Source organism: Schistocerca nitens, chromosome 2 (assembly GCF_023898315.1).
Source record: "Schistocerca nitens isolate TAMUIC-IGC-003100 chromosome 2, iqSchNite1.1, whole genome shotgun sequence".
Taxonomy (NCBI): domain Eukaryota; kingdom Metazoa; phylum Arthropoda; class Insecta; order Orthoptera; family Acrididae; genus Schistocerca; species Schistocerca nitens.
Genome location: NC_064615.1, coordinates 205,305,334 through 205,329,876, shown reverse-complemented (window position 1 = coordinate 205,329,876; position 24,543 = coordinate 205,305,334). Strand labels below are relative to the sequence as shown.

Sequence of the window (24,543 nt, the reverse complement as noted above, 5' to 3'; positions counted from 1 at the left end):
GCATTTGTGTCAGTTTGAAATGTAGTGCAGGATTCAGTAAAAAGGTACTTTTCCTAGCTTAATAATGCGTAATGTGATTTTTAAAGTCCCCTCATCTTCAACAGTCTTCTTTCACTAACCCAGTCTGCTGCTCAAAGCCTCCTCTATGTAGTGAGTAGGAATCTGTCCTATTTCATATTGTTAATACTTTTCATAATTTTGGTTTCCATCTGCTCTGACTATAAACACAATACTTATGTGCAATACACTTTGAATCTCAGCTGTTAGTAAATTATTCTTTATAATCCTTGCTTCAGCTGTTCCTATTGATAAATTGTAGTCTTCTTCTGGCTGAAATACTGACATCATCCAAAACAAGTATACATCCAGTATTTTCTAACCACATCCACATACATCACTATATGTGTACTGGCTATACAGGATGTGGTAAAATTTGCTCTGCAAGGACAACAATGCACATATGAAAATTAAAATCAATGGAAAATTGTGGATGGAATGTAACACTATTGTGAAAAGGGAAGTCGTGACTCACCATATAGTGGAGATCCTGAGTCACAAATAGGCCCAACAAAAAGACTGTCACAAATATAGTTTTTGGCCAGTACAGCCTTCATCAAAATTAGACAACATACACACATACACGCAAATGCAACTCACACACACCTGAGTTTATAATTTTGGTTTCCATCTGCTTTGACCATAAACACAGTAATAATGCGCAATATACTTTGACTCTCAACTGTTAGTCAATTCTTACTCGTAATCCTTGCTTCAGCTGTTCCTGTTGATAAACTGATGGTCTTCTTCTGACCAAAATACTGACATCATCATGAACATTTGTGTGTGTGTGAGTTGTGTTTCTGTGTGTGTTGTCTAATTTTGATGAAGGCCGTACTGCCCAGAAACTATATTTGTGACAGTCTTTTTGTTGGGCCTATTTGTGACTCAGCATCTCCGCTGTATGGTGAGTAACAACTTTCCTTTTCACAATATTGTTATGAAAATTAAAACTTATTTAACTGTGAAGGGTGCACTGAAATAAAGAGCAAATACATTTCACCATTCATTTTTGACAAAATACTGTATATTTTTATTTTGTATGTTCAGTCTGTTGAAAAGTGATCACAATTTCCAACACACACACACACACACACACACACACACACACACACACACACACACACACACACACACACACACACACACACACACAGTGATCTCAACAATGATCACAATACTAGCTGTAGAATCATTTTTCTTCAGGGGTGACTTCTGTGATTCCATAAACATCAGTGAGAAGGCGCCCATAGTTAAGTGGAACTGGTTCCTTTGGTGCAAGGTATGGTCCCTGGTCACCAACATACACATATCTGGCAGCAGTCAAGAATCAATACATTATTAACAACAGCAGTCTGCAGAAAACATGGTAGTGTTTAATGCATAGTTTTACAGTCTTAGAGCTTTGGGCCTAAACTGCAAAATATAAAACACTTTGGTTAACAATATTAAAAATGAATGTTAGCCAATCCATATTAATTTCCATTTTCAAATTATGAAGAAATTTCAGGCACATAAATAAAGATTTTATTGCTTTGGAATACACAATGGTAAGGTTAGTTATTTGTTACTATCCAGGCAATGACATCTACATCTCAATAACTAAACTAATTTACAGGGTAATGGAAAGCCCTGGTGGAACATAAATTATTTTAGAAGTACTGCTGAAAACTCAATGAATAGTAGAGGTGCTGAGTCGTCGTCAAGAAGCCCCATACATGTGTGAAAACACACACACACACACACACACACACACACACACACACACACAAAGGTTACAATGTCCCAGCATTAGAGCTGCAAAAATGTAGCCATACAGGTGTGTGTTGGTGGGTGTACATTAATACTCTGAAAAAGAATTCCTCTAAAAGCTAGCAAAGTTCTCAGTCTTTTTTATGTGCTAAACCATTTATGTTAATATTTCCAGTTTTAAATTAATCAACTGAAACATACGCCCAGTCTTAATGTACCTTAATTCCGCTGCAGCTATTCAGTTAGATATAGCTGCTGTTTCAAGAGTGTGCACTTCTGTCAAATTGCCTGTTGAAGTAATTTGGTATAAATGATGGATAACATCACACATTGTACTGGACATTGATGACAGTTGGGCAACATGTGCATTATCATTGGATTAGATCATGACCAGATCTTGAGTGCTCATTGCAGGTGACACTCTCTTACTGAAGTACATACTGGGCTCTGCATCTATGGCCCAATCAAGAATGTACCTCAAGTACCCAAATTAGGTGAGACCCACCACTGCCACAATCAATCTTCAATTTATTTTATAGGCTTCCTGTTTCAGTGATATTATACATCATCATTAGGCCCTTCAATGATGCATTTCCTGTTGTATTCAATGGCTGCCATTGTCTTCATAAGATGTATTTTGTCATGAATAAAGGTTCAGGTTTGTCTAATTACCTGTTACAACATGTCAAACATAGGTTCATCCATCCTTGTTCAATGTTCAATGTACAGACTGAGTAACAACGATAAGTTACAACCCTGTCTCACTCCCTTCTCAACCTCTGCTTCTCTTTCATGCCCCTCAACTCTTATAATGGTTTATGACAAGTTGTAAATGGCCTTTCGCTCCCTGTATTTTATGCCTGCTACCTTCAGAATTTTAAAGAGAGTATTCCAGTCAACACTGTTAAAAGCTTTCTCTAAGTCTACAAATGTTAAGAATGTAAGTTTGGCTGTCCTTCACTTACATTCTAAGACAAATTGTAGGGTCCATACTGCCTCGTGTGTTCGTACCTTTCTCCAGAATCCAAACTGATCTTCCCCAAGGACAGCTACTACCAGTTTTTCCATTCTTTTGTAAATAATTTGTGTTAGTACTTTGCAACCATAACTTATTAAACTGATTGTTCAGTATTTTTCACACCTGTTGGAAACTGCTTTATTTGGAATTGGAATTATTACGTTCTTCTTGTAGTCTGTCTCACACACCTTGCACACCAGATGGAAGAGTTTTGTCATGGCTGGCTCTCCCAAGGTTATTAGTAGTTCTGACAGAATGTTGTCTACCCAGGGTTCTTGTTTTGAATAGGTCTTTCAGTGCTCTGTCAAATTCTTTTTGCAGTATTGTACCCCCCTCTCATTTTCATCTACGTCTTCTTCCACGTTACTGTAAGTTTATCTCCCTTGTATATACCTTCTATATACTTCTTCCACCTCTCAGCTTTTCCTTCTTTCCTTAAGATTGCTTTTCCATCTGAGCTTTTGATATTCATACAGCTGCTTCTCTTTTCTCCAAACACCTCTTTAATTTTCCTGTAGGCAGTATCTATCTATCCCCTAGTGAAACATGCTTCTACATACTTTCATCTGACCTCTAGCCATCCTGCTTAGCCATTTTGCACTTCCTGTCAATCTCTTATTTTTAGGCATTTGTATTCCCTTTTGCTGCTTCATTCGCTGCATTTTTCATATTTTTTCCTTTCATCGGTTAAATTCAATATCTCTTATGTTATCCAGTGATTTCTACTATCTCTGCATTTCACGAAATCTTTGTCTATCATTTATAAGCCTAACTGAAAATGATTTTGTGTTTCAGCTGTCATCGTTTTTAATGAAAACTGATTGTTAAATGATTTAATACATTTTTATGCATATTTTCCCAGGCAGAGCGAGCATTTTTCTCTGTAAATTCAGTCTGTTTCCAGTCTGGCATCCAATATTTTAAGGTTTGTGTCATATTAAAATTGATATTTATTTCATCACAAATGAAACAAAATGAAAATGTATCAGCATTACACCTCTCTCTATCATCTTGACTTTCCAAGACTGCTTGTAAAAGGTGTTACCAACACGCATTTCGAAATAAAGGTTTGGACACACCCTTGTAAAATTTTACCCAGTAACTTAGAATACTGAACTGGATTTTTCACCCTTATGTTTCACCACTTTAGGTGACTGTTGTGGTGAGGTTATTGTGACAGTCCATTTTAAGTGATGGTTGGCAATTAGTCATAACAATCTGTTGACAATGGCATTCTTGTTGGATTTCTGCGAAATAAGAGTTTCTTTTTTCATATTCTTATATCCTCCACCATCTCTTCTGAACTACACACTTGAAAACACCATTATGAGATGAAAGAGAGGTTTCCCACTGCACATTACATATATAAAATAGCATGATTATAATTAAATAGTTTTCTTTAGATACTTGAAGGAATCAGACATAATTTTTCCTTGCTCCACGTTAGATATCTTATTACAAAAAAGTCCTCCGTTTGTGACAGGATAAAAAATGAAACTAGAAAAACCAACAAATAACTAAAATGTGTATACAGAAAAGTATATCCTGATAGAAACTACAGTCAAGACAGGAAAGATGTACCATGTAACAGGTAACTGCAGGTGCAGACAAAAACAAGTGATGACAAAAATCCTAGCTTCCAGAACCAAATATTCTCACCTAGACCTGCTACTACCCTTTGGCCACTTGACTTCCCATGCAATACCTGAAAATTGCAGTTTCTGTCAACTTCTTCTCTATTTTTGGCAGACAAAGCAGCCTATATATTCTACTAATTGTGTCCACACCTGATGTCCCTGCCAGTTAAAACTACTTCCTTTAAAACACTACATCAGTAACAGAAATATGACCACATGAGATATTTATTAAAGGATACGGTAATCGGAGAACCCAATATGCACTTTGCGAAAGCCTCAGTGGTTGATCACAACCAGTTACAAATATAGGACATGGAGGTGGTGCTGGCTGGACACGTGGATTCAGAGTGACATGTACTGGTGCCTTTGGTGTCACTACATGCACTCGCATCAGTTGTGCTACTAAAGGTTTCGTTGTTCTGAAATAAACACACAGTACGTTGAAAGCTGATTATAATGACATCACACGCTAAAGGGCATATATCAATGTGTAAACAAAACATTTTTAACATACCTGCATGGACAAGGAAAATACAGTGGCATATCACTGCCTGTCACTTTGTTGCCATTATCTTTGACTAGACCAGAACCTGTAGTCTTTAAAACTTTATCTGGAGCTGCACACATAAAACGGTGACCCCTTGGGCATTCGTACTCCACTCCCACAAAGATTTTTACGACAAATTCAGAAAGATCTGCAAATTCATAATATATTATACATCCATATCGAGTTTTAAGATTTTAAAAATATGATGGGAAGCAATAAATAAGTCCTGTTGATTATGTCACATTATTGCTATTTTTCACTACATGAAGCCAGAGAGAAACAGACAATGATAATGTTCTATATACGAGCAAAAGTGAGCATGGTTTCTCAGAAATACCGAAGAAGTCACTCTGAGAACATAACTTTTCAGTTTGAATGGAAATGAACTGGAAATTAACAGTTCTTATTAATTTGGAAACAAGACTCCTGCCCTTCTATGACCTTCTGCAGAGTGTGCAAGAATATCACATAATTTTCAGTGCGATAATTTACCAATTTTTTGAATGATTTTCTGATACCTTCAGCTGCCATTCTCTTTATTTTATGTATGATTGTACAATTTTGGCATAGACCATTTTCAGGTATCTAAAACAGAAGCATTATATGGCTCTGAGCACTATTGGACTTAACATCTGTGGTCATCAGTCCGAAGCATTATACATTGGATACATTAGTGTCACTTGTGATTTTACCATAGGAACACGTCAAATCGCTAGATATACTAGGCACTTTATAACTTACTTTATGGACAGTGCCTTAGTGGTATATTATGCCATATACATTCTTGCTCACTTAACTGCATGTAATTGTCACAACATAAATTAGAGAAGGTTGTTTAAGTATGTTAAACCACTGACATTATACATGAGAGCTTTGCAACAAAGCCTCAAAAGTTACGTACTTCTAAAATAGCAAAATACCTTTTCTAATTTATTTTATGTAAATTACCTGCAGTCATAGGAGCAAGGACATACACAGCTTAATATACCATTAAAGAATTGTCCGTAAAATAAGTTATAGTATGCATAGTATACCTAAGAGATATGAGTTGTTCCTATGTTAAAATACAAGTGACACTAATATATCCAGTGTATAATGCTTCTGTCTTAGGTACTTGAAAATGGCCAAAAGCTGAAGCTGTACAATTGTACATAAAGAGGATGGCTGCTGGAGACATCATGGAACTGAGGAATCATGAAAGCGTTAAAAAATCACATAATGTAACTGTATGCAACTTATAATGGTGACATTGTGTGGTTTTTCACAGTTTGTACAATTTATTGTTCATTTACACACAAAGCAGAAAATGGGGAAAATGAGAAAAAATGCAAAGTTATAACACATTACTGTGTCAAAAACAAATACAATAATTCTTAATGAGAAGGAAGGGGGGAGGGGTAGTGTGAGGGGGGGGGGGGGGTGTTTCTACTGAGGAAAAATTAGAACAACACGTGCTGTTCCAACAAAAGGGATTATGACTGCAGAAACATAAAGCAAAATAATACAGACCTGTGTTATTTTATTCCTTGAGGAAATACTACTGAGTGGTGCATAAATATGCATCTGTATCTATAAACACTGTAAACTTTCGTCGTTACTGAGTATACACTGTGTGAGTGTGATTTGGCTCTCAGTACTTTGTACCATCGCCATGCTTCCATTTTACGAGCATGGTCTTATTCTATGCTACTAAAAATTATGACTCATGTTACATGAAGTACTCTGATTGATGATGCCCTATTGGGTGAAACATGTCATTTTTTTAACCAATCAAGACCATTATGCAACTGTTTTTTATGTTAAGATGCAGTATAGTCACCAAGGATCCACGCTCCTTTTTCTGCTCTCCGTTTTTAATACTTTGTGCTCTACAGTCTATGAGACTATGGTTGCTTATCAGCAACGTCTGCACAGGCGGCTGTTGGAAGGGCATGACATTCACCTTATCCCTTCTAATGTAATACAAATTTGAAAAACCTGTATTTCCCCTGGCCTTCCCAGGGTACCATAAGGACAAAAATATGTAAGTATCACTTCAACTGATGTATAAACTCTATGGTAAACATTCTCTACTACCACCATCAAGTATGGAAGTAATCCCAATTTACTTTGTCTTTCATTTGCACTATACGCTACATAGAATTTATGTTCAGATCACCTATTACAAGAAAAAATTATATTCTAACTAGACAATATTTTAGAAATGCTAAAATAATTTTTCCTTGGGGCCATTCTAATAAAATAAAAGATTAATCAGGGTTGTGAAGCCAACAGTTTGATGAGGTGCTCCTGAAATTAAGCCCACAGATAACACTGAGGCATATGCAGTACAACTGAAGCAGTTCACTTTTTATAACTATAATGAAATGTCTTAACAATATAATCCAAACCAGTGAAGGTAGGAAAAATTTAAATCACCTTTGTTTCCCCCTTTTGATTTGCGTCCACGTAGAAGGTTGCTGGACATATGAGGACTGGAACATGGATGCTTCCCTCTGTATGAGTCACCAACAGCTGGCCAACCACTGTTGCGATCTCTGAAGGAAAAAATTGGAACAGAATTCCTCTGATACTGCTATATTGCTACTTAAAACTACTAAATGTGTAAAATTTCTTTTGCTCTTTTAATGCCTCAGACACACACTTTTTCTCACTTACACTCTTATAATTTACACTGATGCAAAATCTATGCTTCAAGACAACTAGATATATGAGGATAGATCACTACTCACCAAATTAAAAGATGTCAACAACAAAATTATTATTTTTTTATAAGTATTAACAGTAGTAGTAGTAGTAGGAGGAGGAGGAGGAGGAGGATCATTACTTGCTAAATTTTTAGACAAAAAACACAACACACACACACACACACACACACACACACACACACACACGTGCGCGCGCAAAACTGTTCTCATCCAGTAATGCAGCTCAACTTTGACAAACAGAATGATACTCTTTAAAAGAGTTGTATTTCACACAGTTTAAAGTTAGTAAGTTTTTTCCATATAATTGTTAATATTTCCACTGATATATTTTACTTGTGTTATCTTTCAAATTTGTGCACCAGAAAACAAGAAAACAGACATTTGTTACTGTGGTGTCACCGCCAGACACCACACTTGCTAGGTGGTAGCTTAAATCGGCCGCGGTCCATTAGTACATGTCGGACCCGCGTGTCGCCACCGTCAGGATCGCAGACCTAGCGCCACCACAAGGCAGGTCTCGAGCGACGTACGAGAACTCGCCCCAGTTGTACGACGACGTTGCTAGCGCCTATACGGACGAAGCCTTTGCTCTCCTTTGCCGAGAGACAAAATAGCCTTCAGCTAAGTTCATGTCTACGACCTAGCAAGGCACCATTAGCCTTAGATAGCTTGTATCAAAAGAGTCTCACTTGTATCGCCACAATCTCCAGATGTCTCATCAAGAACGATGTATACAAAGGATGGATTAAAAGATAAGTACCAAAGGAGCTGCATACTTTTCTTATTAGAATTCACTACTTATCCTGTTCCAGAATTCACGCCCGTCTGCGTTAGATAGCGTGCATTTCGGCCTCCTCTATCTACAAGGTGTTGGCACATTCACCAACACATCAGTTACATTTTCTTTACTACAGTTATGTCATGTTTGACTATCAAGAAAAAAAAAAAAAAAGGTTTGACAATATTTCAGTACAAAATTCTTGATGCTTTTTTCATGGCAATTTGTTGCCATATTGTCTGTTAGCTTCTGTCTTGAGTTCTTCAGCTGATATTTAACAATTTCCCTGATGTTTCATCAGCAATGGAGGGTGAACTGTTGTAATGCCAGCCACTTCTGCTGGCAAAATGTCAGGAAAATCGTGAAACAATTGTCAGCCATGTAGACAGAAGTCAACAGGCAATACTATTTCAGTCATTTGCATGTCACTATGATTAATGTAGCTCACCTCAAAATGCTGAATGGATATTGCTTAACTATTCCAAATAATTCAGTGTAATCACTAGAGATTGAATGTTTTATAAATCTGTCGTGCTAACCACTAAGATCACTTTCCTTCTTCCCTCACATATTCCTTATGGCATCTTCACATTTGGTAGTTTATCTTTTTAAATATTTTAACATCATTCTAAAGCAACAAATTCAAATGCTTTCAGTTCCTTTCCCAAATTTCCATTTTTCATGTTTATTCCATACAGTGCATGGCTGAAGATGTAGATTTCTAGAAACTTGTTTCTCAGTTCTAAATCAGTATTTGAAATCAGCAGAATTCTTTTGCTGGAAAAATCTTGGTATCTTCCTTTCTTCGACCATCTTATATAATTTTGCCCTCTACCTATCAGAATGTAACTAAAAATATAAATTACTATAATCCATCAAAATCATGATAATAATTTGTATTTTCAATTGATGTTCATTATGGTCATGGTCAAGCCTACTCTACCAATTAAAGTATGTAAGAATTGTTTTCTTTCTTCTACCACTCTCTCTTCTCTATTTTAATAAGTCTACATGCTTTATTCTATTCATCGTCAGTTTAGTATTATCTTTGTTTAGCCTTAACTCAAATTTTGTGCTAAGTAATATGTCCCCCTCATTCAACAGATGCCTTACTTTCAACCAAAAGAGCCATCATATGCAAACCTTAGCACTGGAGCTATTCCTCCTGCATTTTGATTCCTCTTGTGAAATACTTGTTTCACACACTTATGAGCTTATTTTACACACTAGTTACAAAGCAGTGGCAATTACTATACGCCTAACTTAATCCACTTCTTATTATGTCAACTGTCAGATATGGTATACAGCCCTATACAAAGACAGCACCACATGCAGTGCCAGTTTCCAGTGTGGTGCCATGTCGTTATGGTCAGCCACCAGAGAGGACACACCTAACAGGAACCATATTACGCCTCCACCATAAATAATACAAATACTCTGACACATCCACCATAGTTATGCTCTGATGCCACAGAGGGCACTGATAGCTGGGACTACATCCTGCCTCACCTGATGTCAGACAAATACTGAGCACACGAACATCCATCCACCAATCATGGATAAAAGTGAACATACAACTCCATTTGGCCAGCTGTCGCAGTTGCCATCAGTTGCCAGCAGCCACTGGACAATTACCAGTTGCCTTCAGTGCTATTGCATCACCACTGGCTGCAGTCATCGCAAAGTGTTGAAACATCTGCCGAGTATCACAGTGTGCATTATTAACAGAGCCTGAACTTAGTTACTGTCACTGACATAACAGCTGGACTGGAACTACTCTTAGTCAGTAAGTTCATTGCCTGAGTTAAGTTTAGATCAGACATTGTGGTACCAATATTATTTTTGTTGTCGTTCATTTTTTTCCCTGTCACAACACTAACTGCAATGTGTAAGCACACCACCTCAATACAGCAATTACTTCAGAGAGAGAGGGAGGGAGAGGGAGAGAGAGAGAGAGAGAGAGAGAGAGAGAGAGAGAGAGAGAGAGAGAGAGATTGGAGAGTGGGGAGGGGAGATGGTGAGACAGTTGAAAATGTGCTACACTTCGTATGTCGAGAGAGGAGCTCTGACAGCTGGCATCGTAGTTACCAGTATTCAACATGGACGGGCAGCGAGCCAGTAGCGGTCGTCTAGCACTGGGCAACAATGGGGCATTGCCACGGTGACATAAACAAAAGCTCACGATCTGACTGGCTGTCATGGATGTGTGAAGCACGTGCACTAGGACTGCGTCAACTATCAGAGCTCTTCTCTCACCGTATGTACTGTGAACGAATTATGTCCAAGAGATGCAGTGTTTACTGTCTGATTCAACATATGTAAAGTCAAAGCTGACCCCACAAAAAGTGTTGAGAGGAAGCCTAACAGCATCGTGAAGAAAAGTTCATTGTCACAGGAGGCTATCGGGAGTCTTAATTCTTACTGTGCTGGCCCCCCTCAGGTTATATGCCCTTGAAGATCCATGGGGAAGGAGTTCCTCTTAGACCAATTTTGAATAACATTGGTTCTCCAACACACTATGTAGCAATATACCTTGCTACTCTCTTGCCCCCAATAGTAGGTCAGTATGAGCATCACATTAAGAACTTGGTGGATTTCTTATGTCGATTAGAGGGAATGGGTTTGAATGATTCTGACATTCCGGTAAGTTTCAATTTGGTCTCTTTCTTCACCCATGTTCCTCTGTCTGATTCATTACTTTCAATTGAAGTCAGGTTTGGTGTTGAATTTATGAACCTATTTCGACATGTGTTGACTTCCACTTACTTTTTATTCAATGACCAGTGCTATATGTAGAGAGATGGAGTTGCAATGAGAAGCCCATTGTCACCTATTATTGACAATTCATTTAGGGAAGACTTCAAGGAACATGCCTTGGAGTCAGTGGCTTTCAAACCTGCGTGTTTCTTCAGATAAGTAGATGATACTTTTATTTTTTGGTCTCATGGCAATGAGCATTTGAATGAGTTTTTAGAACATCTGAATTCAATCCATCCGAATAACTGTTTCAGGATGGTGGTGGAAAAGAATGACTCACCCCTTCCTTGATGTGTTGGTCTGGAGAAAGGTTGATCGTATGTTGGGAAATGCCATTTATAGAAAGCCTGCTCATGCTGACTTGTTATCTGTAGGCTGAACTTACCACCATCTGGGTCAGCATGAAGGGGTACTTCATACTTGGTTCACAGGACTCACGTCATATCAGAACCTGAGAGTTTCAAAGTTGATTTAGCCCGTCTTGAGGTCACCTTTTATCAGAATGGTTATAGTGAAAGAGAGATCAGACATGTGTTGCACTGTCAGCCAAACATGCACCACGTATTTAATGATAATACCAAGGTGGCACCAAAGTGTATGGCCTTTTTGTCTTAAGCAGAGAGCATTTCCAACAGGAATGTTCGTATTTTGTGGAAATATTATGTGAAACATATTTTTCGATCAACGTCTTAAGATTAGGGTACTTTTAGGTTCCATAAAGGATTATCTTGGTTTGCATACAGTGGGTGTCTACCATATTCCCTGAGGTTGTGGCATATCATACCTTGGTCACATTATCACGACAGTGTACTGAGCATAAAAATCACACATGTTTACAACAGATGAGCAACTCTGCTATTGCAGAACACTATCTTGGCACCAGTCACCGTACAGAATATAACAACATGGAGATTCTGGTATGCACTTCCAGCTATGGGGATAGTGTTATTAAGAAAGCAGTTAAAATGAAATTAGCAAGTGACCTTATAAGTAGAGATGGAAGTTTTTGCCAAAATTCTTCTTGGAATCCTGGTTCTCCCCATTAATTTTCACCATGAGTAGCTTCTGATGCTGGTCATCTTTATCGTGTCAAGTACTTACTGCAATCTACGCCCTTCTGAATCTCCTTAGTGTATTCATCTCTTGGTCTCCCTCTACGATTTTTACCCTCCACACCGCTATCCAATGCTAAATTTGTGATCCCTTGATGCCTCCGGACATGTCCTACCAACCGATCCCTTCTTCTAGTCAAGTTGTGCCACAAACTCCTCTTCTCCCCAATTCTATTCAATACCTCCTCATTAGTTATGTGATCTTCCCATCTAATCTTCAGCATTCTTCTGCAGCACCACATTTTGAAAGCTTCTATTCTCTTCTTGTCCAAACTATTTATCGTTCATGTTTCATTTCATACATGGCTACACTCCATACAAATACTCTCAGAAACAACTTCCTGACACTTAAATCTATACTCGATGTTAACAAATTTCTCTTCTAAAGAAATGCTTTCCTTGCCATTGCCAGTCTACATTTTATATCCTCTCTACTTCGACCATCATCAGTTATTTTGCTCCCCAAATAGCAAAACTCCTTTACTACTTTAAGTGTCTCATTTCCTAATCTAATTCCCTCAGCATCACCCGACTTAATTCGACTACATTCCATTATCCTCATTTTGCTTTTGTTGATGTTCATCTTATATCCTCCTTTCAAGACACTGTCCATTCCATTCAACTGCTCTTCCAAGTCCTTTGCTGTCGCTGGCAGAATTACAATGTCATCGGCGAACCTCAAAGTTTTTATTTCTTCTCCATGAATTTTAATACCTACTCCGAATTTTTCTTTTGTTTCCTTTACTGCTTGCTCAATATACAGATTGAATAACATCAGGGAGAGGCTACAACCGTGTCACACTCCCTTCCTAACCGCTGCTTCCCTTTCATGTCCCTCGACTCTTATAACTGCCATCTGGTTTCTGTACAAATTGTAAATAGCCTTTCGCTCCCTGTATTTTACCCCTGCCACCCTTAGAATTTGAAAGAGAGTATTCCAGTCAACATTGTCAAAAGCTTTCTGTAAGTCTACAAATGTTAGAAATGTAGGTTTGCCTTTCCCTAATCTTTCTTCTAAGATAAGTCGTAAGGTCAGTATTGCCTCACGTGTTCCAATATTTCTACGGAATCCAAACTGATCTTCCCCAAGGTTGGCTTCTACTAGTTTTTCCATTCGTCCGTAAAGAATTCGCGTTAGTATTTTGCAGCTGTGGCTAATTAAACTGATTGTTTGGTAATTTTCACATCTGTCAACACCTGCTTTCTTTGGGATTGCAATTATTATATTCTTCTTGAAGTCTGAGGTTATTTCGCCTGTCTCATACATCTTGCTCACCAGATTGTAAAGTTTTGTCAGGACTGGCTCTCCCGAGGCCATCAGTAGTTCTAATGGAATGTTGTCTACTCCCGGGGCCTTGTTTCGACTCAGGTCTTTCAGTGCTCTGTCAAACTCTTCACGCAGTATTGTATCTCCCATTTCATCTTCATATACATTCTCTTCCATTTCCAGAATATTGTCCTCAAGTACGTCGCCCTTGTATAGACCCTCTATATACTTCTTCCACCTTTCTGCTTTCCCTTCTTTGCTTAGAACTGGGTTTCCATCTGAGCTCTTGATATTCAAGCAAGTGGTTCTCTTTTCTCCAAAGGTCTCTTTAATTTTCCTGTAGGCAATATCTATCTTACCCCTAGTGAGATAAGCCTCTACATCCTTACATTTGTCCTCTATCCATCCCTGCTTAACCATTTTGCACTTCCTGTCGATCTCATTTTTGAGACGTTTGTATTCCTTTTTGCCTGCTTCATTTAATGCATTTTTATATTTTCTCCTTCCATCAATTAAATTCAATATTTCTTCTGTTACCCAAGGATTTCTACTATCCGTCGTCTTTTTACCTACTTGATCCTCTGCTGCCTTCACTACTTTATCCCTCAAAGCTACCCATTCTTCTTCTACTGTATTTCTTTCCCCCATTTGTGACAATTGTTCCCTTATGCTCTCCCTGAAACTCAGTACAACCTCTGGTTTAATCAGTTTGTCCAGATCCCATCTCCTTAAATTCCCACCTTTTTGCAGTGTCTTCAGTTTTAATCTACAGCTCATAACCAATAGATTGTGGTCAGAGTCCACATCTGCCCCTGGAAATGTATTACAATTTAATACCTGGTTCCTAAATCTCTGTCTTACCATTATATAATCTATCTGATACCTTCTAGTATTTCCAGGATTCTCCCACGTGTACAACCTTCTTTTATGATTCTTGAACCAAGTGTTAGCTATGATTAAGTTATGCTCTGGGCAAAATTCTACCCGACGGCTTCCTCTTTCATTTCTTTCCCCAATCCATATTCATCTACTATGTTTCCTTCTCTCCCTTTTCCTACTCTCGAATTCCAGTCACTCATGACTATTAAATTTTCGTCGCCCTTCACTACCTGAATAATTTCTTTTATCTCATCATACATTTCATCAATTTCTTCATCATCTGCAGAGCTAGTTGGCATATAAACTTGTACTATTGTAGTAGGTGTGGGCTTCATGTCTATCTTGGCCACAATAATGCGTTCACTACGCTGTTTGTAGTAGCTTACCCGCACTCCTATTTTTTTATTCATTATTAAACCTACTCCTTCATTACCCCTATTTGATTTTGTATTTATAACCCTGTATTCACCTGACCAAAAGTCTTGTTCCTCCTGCCACCGAACTTCACTAATTCCCACTATATCTAACTTTAACCTATCCATTTCCCTTTTTAAGTTTTCTAACCTACCTGCCCGATTAAGGGACCTGACATTCCACGCTCCGATCCGCAGAACGCCAGTTTTCTTTCTCCTGATAACGACATCCTCTTGAGTAGTCCCCGCCCGGAAATCCGAATGGGGGACTATTTAACCTCCGGAATATTTTACCCAAGAGGACGCCAGCATCATTTAATAATATTTAATCATACAGCAAAGCTGCACGCCCTCGGGAAAAATTACGGCTGTAGTTTCCCCTTGCTTTCAGCCATTCACAGTACCAGCACAGCAAGGCTGTTTTGGTTAGTATTACAAGGCCAGATCAGTCAATCATCCAGACTGTTGCCCCTGCATCAGGAACCACACGTTTGTCTGGCCTACGGTACGGCCATTTGTATCGCTGAGGCACGCAAGCCTCCCAATCAACGGCAAGGTCCATGGTTCGTGGGGAGGGGTTCCATAGGTAATTAATATTATGTAACTAACATGTTTATGTGAAATGCAGTGATCACCAATGTCATCTGTGATTTCAGCTCTCTGGGAAAAGATGTTGCTAAAGAAAATCAAGTAGTGATTGAGGGTGTTGGGAACAGTTTGGACCAGAACCTCCGCTACGAAATTTAGGATGACATCAGGGAGATCGCTGGGAATGCTATTCACATTACTGTGTCATTGGACAAGTCCTGGATGAATTTTTCCGCTGAAGATGTAAAAGCAAAGCATTAGGAGCTGCTCAGCAGAGTGGCATGATCACATCTGAATGTGTCTGATGTGTTGTCCCTCACACAGCATGTCCTGTGTCTGATTATTTCTGGTAAGAGGTTACTTGTAAATCTAATTTCCAAAAGCCTTCAGTGTAACCAGGGCACTACCTGCCCAATCTTTGTGATTTTCAATAATTTCAGTTGACCTTTTTTAGGGTTAATGTTTTTCAAAGATAGAGTTGTCAATTTTACAATCTCCACATACAATTGTTTCCCAATAGGCAGAAAAACAAAAATGGCAACATGGATGAGACAATTGGTAACAATCATAATAAATTTATACTTTTCTATCAAAATGCAATAAGTCTGTTACACAAGAGAGATGACTTCCTCATATCACAACAGAAAACTTCAAGATCTCAAAATATTTCTACAGATGTTGGAGACTTAGCACAAGTAAATGGGAAATGATTGTATGTGGAAATTTTAAAATTGTTTTCATAAAGGATGGTTTTGATGAAGAGCATCTAGAGTTACTGATGTCCATTCTCTTGTTTCGTCCCACTGAAACATCCCAACAAGAATAAGAGCACAGTGCAACAGCGACTGATAATTTATTTATAAATCAAAATATTTCTCATGAAATAGCTGTGAATCCTATAATAGATGGTTTATATAATCATAATGGTCAAATGGCAGCAATATAGATCCCCATCAATCAGGTTTAACTGACAAGGGAACAGTACTATTCCACAGAATCATAAATACTGATTCAAGTACACTATTAAGAGAGTATTTACAGGATGAACAAGGGAAGTTTCCCATGGACACAAGTGCTTATGAAAATCAGTGAAGCTCAACGTATACTAACTACAGAAAGCTGGTTGACACCTGAAATTGATAGCAGTGAAAATTTAAATGTATATCAAAAGGATAGGCAAATGAGAAATGGAGATGGCATATTTGTCACAGCAGACAAACTCAAATCCATCAAGATAGAAATTGAAGCTGTATGTGAGACTTTTTGGGCAAGACTCAGTATCAGGGGTGGGCATAAAATGATAATTAGACCCTTCTATCACCCAGCAAACTCATCTCTTGATGTAACCAAAAACTTCAGAGAAATCTCAGTTCACTTGAATAAAAAATTCTTGGGTTTCCAACTGTCTCAAGTAATTAAAATTACACAGGCTTTCGGCCAAGCATTCCTTGGCCACTGTCAAGGGGTATGACTACCAGTGGGCTGCTGGTACACCCCTTATATACACTACTTGAAGGACTGTAACGTCACTGGTGCCTGCAGCATTGCCCTACGTGGGCAAATGTTGATGCATCATTCAAAACACCTGCTTCAACCGTGTGATCACAGGATCCCACATCACGCTGCACCATCTCTATTTAGGGTTTTATTGGTGATTTTTATTTCAATGCCTTCTTTAATTACACAATCCCAGAAGCCACCTGTGTGAGCCATGATGGATGTTTCGTCAAACTTTATACGGTGTCCATTTTCTAACACGTACTTAGCTAAAGCAGGTTTCTCAGGATAGCACAGGCGATAAAACCTCTCATGCTTCTTGCTGCATTGTTCCAGTGCTTACTGTTTGTCCAATATAAGACTGGCCACATTCACAAAGTATCTTGTAGACCTAAGGCATTCTGAGACCTGTTGCATCTTTAACTTGTCTCAGTAACTGACTGATTTTGGTCAGAGGTCTGAAGATTGATTTGACCTTGTGTTGTTTCAGCAGTCAGCTTATCTTACCTGACACAGAGCCACAGAAAGGCAATACAGCAAGTTTCTTCTCCTGGTCCTCGTCAGTGGCCTTATGAGTCTTGCTTGAAATCACTTCATTTATTTGATTGACATTATAGCCACTGCTCCTGAAGACCTTGTGTAGGTGGTTCAGTTCATGTGGCAGGTCATCAGCATCTGATACCATTCTTGCACAATGCACCAATGTTTGTAAAGCAGTGTGGTTCTGTGCCAGGTGATGAAGGCTGATGGTAAACAAGTAAAGATCAGTGTGGGTGGGCTTTCTGTAGACGCTGTGGCCAAGGCATCCATTTCATTTGCGGCAAGTGAGAACGTAGAGAAGATGGTGGTGCACTGTGTTTCCTTGATGCTCTGAGTATTACAATTATCATTTATCCCTATGTAGGCAAGCATCAACAAAATATTTTCATATCCAGAGGAAAAAAGGTAGTGATTGAAACTTCATAAGAAGGTCCTGTGGCAATGACAACATCTTTATTTTAATTATTGCCACCCAACTCACATATCACACCTGTGACAGTCTCTCCCGTATTTTGTGATAACACAAAATGAACTTCCCCTCTTTGAACTTTTTTTATGTCCTCTGTCAATTCTATCTGATGTGCAGCAATACCCCACAAGAGGTAGGGCAAGCACAGTGTAGGCAGTCTCTTTAGTAGACGTGTTGCATCTTTTAAGCGTTCTGCCAATAAAACAGTCTTTGGTTTGCTTTCCTTACAACATTATCTTTGTGATGGTTCCAATGTAAGTTATCAGTAACTGTAATCCCTAAGTATTTAGTTGAATTCACAGCCTTTAGACTTGAGTGATTTATCGTATAACTGAAATTTTGCAGATTTCTTTTAGTACTCATGTGGATGACTTTTCATTATTCAGAGTCAACTGCAGCTTTTCACACTTTACATATATCTTGTCTAAATTATACTGCAGTTGGTTTTGATCGGTAGACGATTTTTAAAAGATTGTAAATGACAGCATCATCTGCAAACAATCTGTGAGGGCTACTTGGATTTTATCCTTAATCATTTATATAGATTAGGAACAGCAGACAGCCTCCAACACTTCCTTGGAGAACATCAGATATCACTTCTGTCTTACTCAATGACTTTTCATCAGTTTCTATGAACTGTGAACATAATGGCAGAAAATTGTGAATCCAGTTGGACAACTGGGGCGATATTCCATGGGCATGTAATTTAATTAGCAGTCAGTTGTGGTGAATGGTGTCCAGAAATATGGAATCAACTTGAGATCCCCTGTTAATCACACTCATTACTTTGTGTGTGTGAAGAGCTAGTTGTGTTTCAAAAGAATGATATTTGGTGAATTTATGGTGACCTTTTCTCAATAAATAATTTTCTTTGAGATTATTTGTAATGTTTTGTATGTATTTGTACATTTTAGTACCAGCAAACATTTCAGTACTAAAACGTTGAAAATGTTTTCCTTGGATTATGTGGTAAGTTTACAGTGTTCATTTTCCACTATTTGGCACATATTTTCCGCGTTCGACTTATGAAATTCATAACCTAACATTAAACCTTTTCGTGACAGGAACATGCATTTCACCTCATTCAGGAGGAGAAATAAAACATGTATTAAAACAAAGCACACCTGACAATGGACCCACAGGGTCTGAAATGCATCGTGTAGTTAATAAAACACGAAAAAGTTGTGACTGAAGGCGTTGTTTAATTCATACCTCCAATGTTGTAAATACAGTCACATTTTAAGCTGCAAAATATGGATAAAATTAAACTGTCCATTTTGTTCAACTGCTCTTCCAATTCCTTTGCTGTCCCTAACAGAATTATAATGCCATCAGCAAACCTCAAAGTTTTTATTTCTTCTCCCTGGACTTTAATTCCTATTCCAAATTTTTCTTTTCTTTCCTTTACTGCTTGGTCAATATACAGATTGAATAACATCAGGGATAGGCTACAACCCTGTCTCACTCCTTTCTCAACCACTACTACCTTTTCGTGCCCCTCGACTCTTACAACTGCCATCTTGTTTCTATACAAATCGTAAATAGCCTTCTGCTCACTGCATTTTAGCCCTGCCACCTTTAGAATGTGAAACAAAGCATTCCAGTCAACATTGTCAAAAGCTTTCTCTAAGTCTACAAATGCTATAAACACAGGTTTGCTGTTCCTTAAACCATCTTTTATGAGAAGGCATAGGGTCAGTATTGCTTCCTGTTTTTCTACACTTCTCCTTAATCCAAACTGATCTTCCTGGAGGTTGGATTCAACCAGTTTTTCAAATCTTCTGTAAAGAATTCGTGGTAGTATTTTGTAATCATGATTTATTAAACAGATAATTTGGTAATTTTCACATCTGTTAGCACTTGCTTTCTTTGGAATTGGAATTATTATATTCTTCTTGAAGTCTGAAGGTATTTAACCTGCCTCATACATCTTGCTCATCAGATGGAAGAGTTTTGTCATAGTTGGCTCTTCCAAGACTATCAGTAGCTCTAATGGAATGTTGTCTACTCCCAGGGCTTTGTTTTGACTTAAGTCTTTCAGTGCTTTGTCAAACTCTTCATGCAGTATCATACTCCCTTCTCATCATGATCTACATACTCTTCCATTTCCATAATACTGCCCTGAAGTACATCTCCCTTGTATAGACCCTCTATATACTCTGTCCACCTTTCTGCTTTCCCTGCTTTGCTTAGGACTGGTTTTCCATCTTAGCTCTTGATATTCATACAGGTGGTTCTGTTCTCTCTAAAGGTCTCTTTAATTTTCCTGTAGGCACCATCTGTCTTACCCTTAGTGATATATGCTTTCACATCCTTACATTTGTCCTACATCCATTCTTGTTTAGCCATTTTGCATTTCCTGTTGATTTCATTTTTTAGATGAATATATTCCCTTTTGCCTGCTTCATTCATTGCATTTTTATATTTTTTCCTTTCATCGATTAAATTCAATACATCTTGTGTTACCCAAGGGTTTCTGCTAGCCCTCCTCTTTTTATCTAGTTGATCCTCTGCGCGACCATCACTATTTCATCTCTCAAAGCTATCCATTCTTTTTCTATTGTATTCCTTTCCCCTGTTCTTATCAATAATTCCTTAATGCTCCCTCTGAAACTCTCTACAACCTCTGGTTCCAAAATCTGTCTAACCATTATATAATCAATCTGAAACTTCCAGTGTCTCTAGGTCTCTTCCATGTACACAAACTCCTTTCACAATTCTTAAACCAAGTGTTAGCTATGATTAAATTATGCTCCATGTAAAATTCTACCAGTCAGCTTCCTCTTTCATTCCTTCCCACCAGTCCATATACACCTACTACTTTTCCTTCTCTTCCTTCTCCTACTATCTAATTTCAGTCCCCCATGACTATTAAATTTTCATCTCACTTAATTATCTGAATAATTTGCTTTATCTCAACATACATTTCCTCAATCTGCAACTTGCCCACAGAGCTAATTGACATATAAACTTGTACTACTGTGATGGATAAGGGCTTCGTGTCTACCTTGGCTACAATAATGCATTCACTATGCTGTTCATAGTACCTTATCCGCATTCCTATTTTTTTTATTCATTATTAAACCTACTCCTGCTTTACCCCTATTTGATTTTGTACTTACAACCCTGCATTCACCTGACCAGAAGCCCTGTTCCTCCTGCCAACAAACTTCACTAATTCCCACTATATCTCACTTTAGCCTATCTATTTCCCTTTTCAAATTTTCTAACCTACCTGCCTGATTAAGGGATCTGAAATTCCAAGCTCTGATCTGTAGAATACCACTTTTGTTTCTCCTGATAACGATGTCCTCCTGGGTAGTCCCTGCCCGGAGATCCAAGTGGGGGACTATTTTACCTCTGGAATATTTTACCCAAGAGGATGCCATCATCATTTAACCATACAGTAGAGCTGAATTCCCTCGGGAAAAATTACGGCTATAGCTTCCCTTGCTTACAGCTGTTCGCTGTACCAGCACAGCAAGGCTGTTTTGGTTGATGTTACAAGGCCAGATCAGTCAATCAGCCAGATTATTTCCCCTGCAACCATTGAAAAGGCTACTGCCCCCCGTTCAGGAACCACACATTTGTCTACCTCTCAACAGATACCCCTCCGTTGTGGTTGCACCTACAGTAAGGCTATCGGTATTGCTTAGGCATGCAAGCCTCCCCAATAACGGAAAGATCCATGGTTCATGGTTCAGACCCTATCACAAAAGAAAAGCTATTCAGTTGAACCAAAAACTGGGAGGACGAAAAAGACAAATTCCAAGCATGTGAAGGTTGGTTTTACTGGTGGAAAAATTGTCACAGAGTTAGCCAAGTAGCTACTTCATGTGAAAACTTTCCATTGCAGATGTGGAGTTTGTTCACAAATTTGAAAAAAAAAAAAAACAGTCTCAAAAAATTAACTGGCAGCTGATCAATTATACAACATTGACAAGACTGGTCTAAACTAAAAAATACTCCCTCAAAAAACTCTTGCCTGAAAGAATGAAACAGTCACAGACATGAAACTAGCAAAGGACAGGCTGACCACTGCAACAACAGCAACACAAGTGTTGACCATAAATTGCTGTTGTTTGAAATTGGCAAATCTAAGAAACTATAAGCCTTCAAAAACATAAACACATCAGTACTTCTCATTTATTACAAAGCAAAAAAAAGTGCTTAGATTAAATGTAATTCATTTAAAGAGTGGTTTTTTGGTGGATTTGGTCCAGCTTTTAAAAACACTTGAAACCAAGAAACCTACTATCCCATGCAACTGTATTGCTAGACAATGCCCCTAGCCACCCCACTTAGTCTGATTTTCAACGAGGTTACAAAAAAGCTACATTACTGCCCCCCTTCCCTGCCCCCCCCCCCCTGCCCTCAAAGTGACTTCAATAATCCAACTAATGGAGCAGACTTTTACTGAGTGGTTAAAATGACATTGCAGGAGGAATTACGTCAGCCCTTTATTGGAGAAAACACAAGAGGGCTGAGATCTTTTTGGAGCAATGAAAAGCCTTGACATAAAAGACGGAATTCACACAGTTGCTCATGCTTGGGAAGAACTCAAAAAAACCACTCTACAAAAAGCATGGAAGAAAGTTTGTAATACCCTAAACCAAAAGTAAGAACTTCCAGAACTAATGAGTCAGACACTGCTGGTTTAGTTACTGATTTTCAAACTCTTCAGAATTATATCCAGTATGCTGATGTGGAGGAAAGGCTGGAAAGGGTGGCAACATTGGTGCTGTTTGAAGAATCTGAAGATGATCAGATCACCGATTTTGTTTTGCAACAGAAAAGTGTTGGAGATCATCCACTCTGCACCAAAGGATGCATTTGAAACTGACCTCAAATATTTGGAACAACAGCCAACCACTACAGCTATGGACATATTGTGGGCAAAAAAAGTGGCATGATGCAGCAAAAAAAAAAAAAAAAAAAAAAAAATTCACACACACACACATTTTAAAATAGATTTTCAGTGTCTAAAATTTTGTTTTCATTTCTCTTTGTTATGGATTTTTTACTTCGATTTATTACATAATTTTGAGCTCTACTTTCATTCTCCTCTGAATATCCGACCTTTTTAGCATTCCAACCACCACCTGCTCCCAAAAGCGACCATTAATGTAGGTTCTACTGCAGTTTATTTGTTGAATACTATGGAAATGCAGCCAATCTACAAGGAAGATTGGTTGTAAATGACATACATTCCACCCCAGAATGTGGCTCATGTGTGTGGGACCTGTACCAAACAGAACTAACAGTGATACTGAACATACACAGAGGAAAGCAGCACTAATAGTCACAGGTTTGTTTAAGCCATGGGAGAATGTCGTAGAGATGCTGAAGAAACTGAACTGGCATGCTTGAAGGTAGACAAAATCTATCACGAGATGGCTACTTACAAAGTTTCAATAACCAGCTTTAAATTATGACTGTAGGGATCTACTACCGTCCCCTACAAAACACTCCCATAGGAGTGGTGATGACAAGGTTAGATTAATTACACCACACACAAAGGCATTTCATTCTTCCCATGTTCCACACGTGAATGGAATGAGAAAAAAGCCCTAGTAGCTGGTACAATGGGACATATCATCTGCCATGCACTTCACAGTGTTTTGCAGAGTGTAGATGTACGTGCACAAAATGAAATCTTAATTTACACATAGATCCCTTGCAGTGTTCAGACATTCACACAACTTTTCTGTTGGTTTAAACACTGTATCAATACACAGATAGATACCCATACAGAAATTCCAATCACCATCTAAAGCAGACAAGAGGAGTTATCAAAAGATCTGTTACGTTTTATGCTCCCAGGAATAACTAAAATGTTTTCACTTTTTCATTCTATATCTAATATAGAATGGAATCTATATCTAATTTAGATGGAAATAAAAGGAAGGTTCACGAATGGGATTAAAATTCAAGGCAAGAGGATATCAATGATAAGGTTTGCTGATGACATTGCTGTCCTCATTGAAAATGAAGAATAATTACAGGAACCACTGAATGGCATGGACAGTGTAATGAGTACAGAATATGGATTGAGAGTAAATTGAAGAAAGATGAAACTAATGAGAAGTAGCAGAAACAAGATCAGACAGAAACTTTACATCAGAATTGCAGGTCGCGGAGTAGACGAAGATAAGAAATTTTGCCACCTAGGCAGCACGATAACCCAGGATGGATGGAACAAGGAGGACATAAAAAGCAGACTAGCACTGGTAAGAGGTGCATTCCTGGCCAAGAGAAGTCTGCTAATATCAAACACAGCCCTTAATTTGAAGAAGAAATTTCTAAGAAGGTGCATCACTGTATGGTAATTAAAATTCAAAATTTCATTTAACCTTATATTTCAACTGTTTAATCCTGATTACAATGATGCAGCTTGTTTTGCTAGAATCCAGAGCAATTAAAACTTACAGCTAATTGAAGTTATGACATCATCATACAATTAAAAACATTTTGAGCTAATTGGTAGCATAGGAGGACTGTTACCACACATCCAAAAGCAGACA

General features: G+C 38.2%; 1 protein-coding gene across 3 annotated transcripts in view; it reads right to left on the bottom strand.

Moving 5' to 3' along the window:
* Nucleotides 1–1,062: 1,062 nt before the first annotated feature.
* Nucleotides 1,063–24,543, bottom strand: part of LOC126235909 (nonsense-mediated mRNA decay factor SMG8) — an 88,375-nt gene continuing 64,894 nt past the window's right edge. For all 3 annotated transcript variants that reach the window (XM_049944860.1, XM_049944862.1, XM_049944861.1), the window contains exons 14-17: nt 7,430–7,548; nt 4,979–5,159; nt 4,704–4,883; nt 1,063–1,370 (exon numbers count right to left, since the gene is read on the bottom strand). In XM_049944860.1, the coding sequence (XP_049800817.1) occupies nt 1,250–1,370; nt 4,704–4,883; nt 4,979–5,159; nt 7,430–7,548 (601 nt within the window). In that variant the 3' untranslated portion in view covers nt 1,063–1,249. The remainder of the gene's footprint in view (nt 1,371–4,703; nt 4,884–4,978; nt 5,160–7,429; nt 7,549–24,543) is intronic.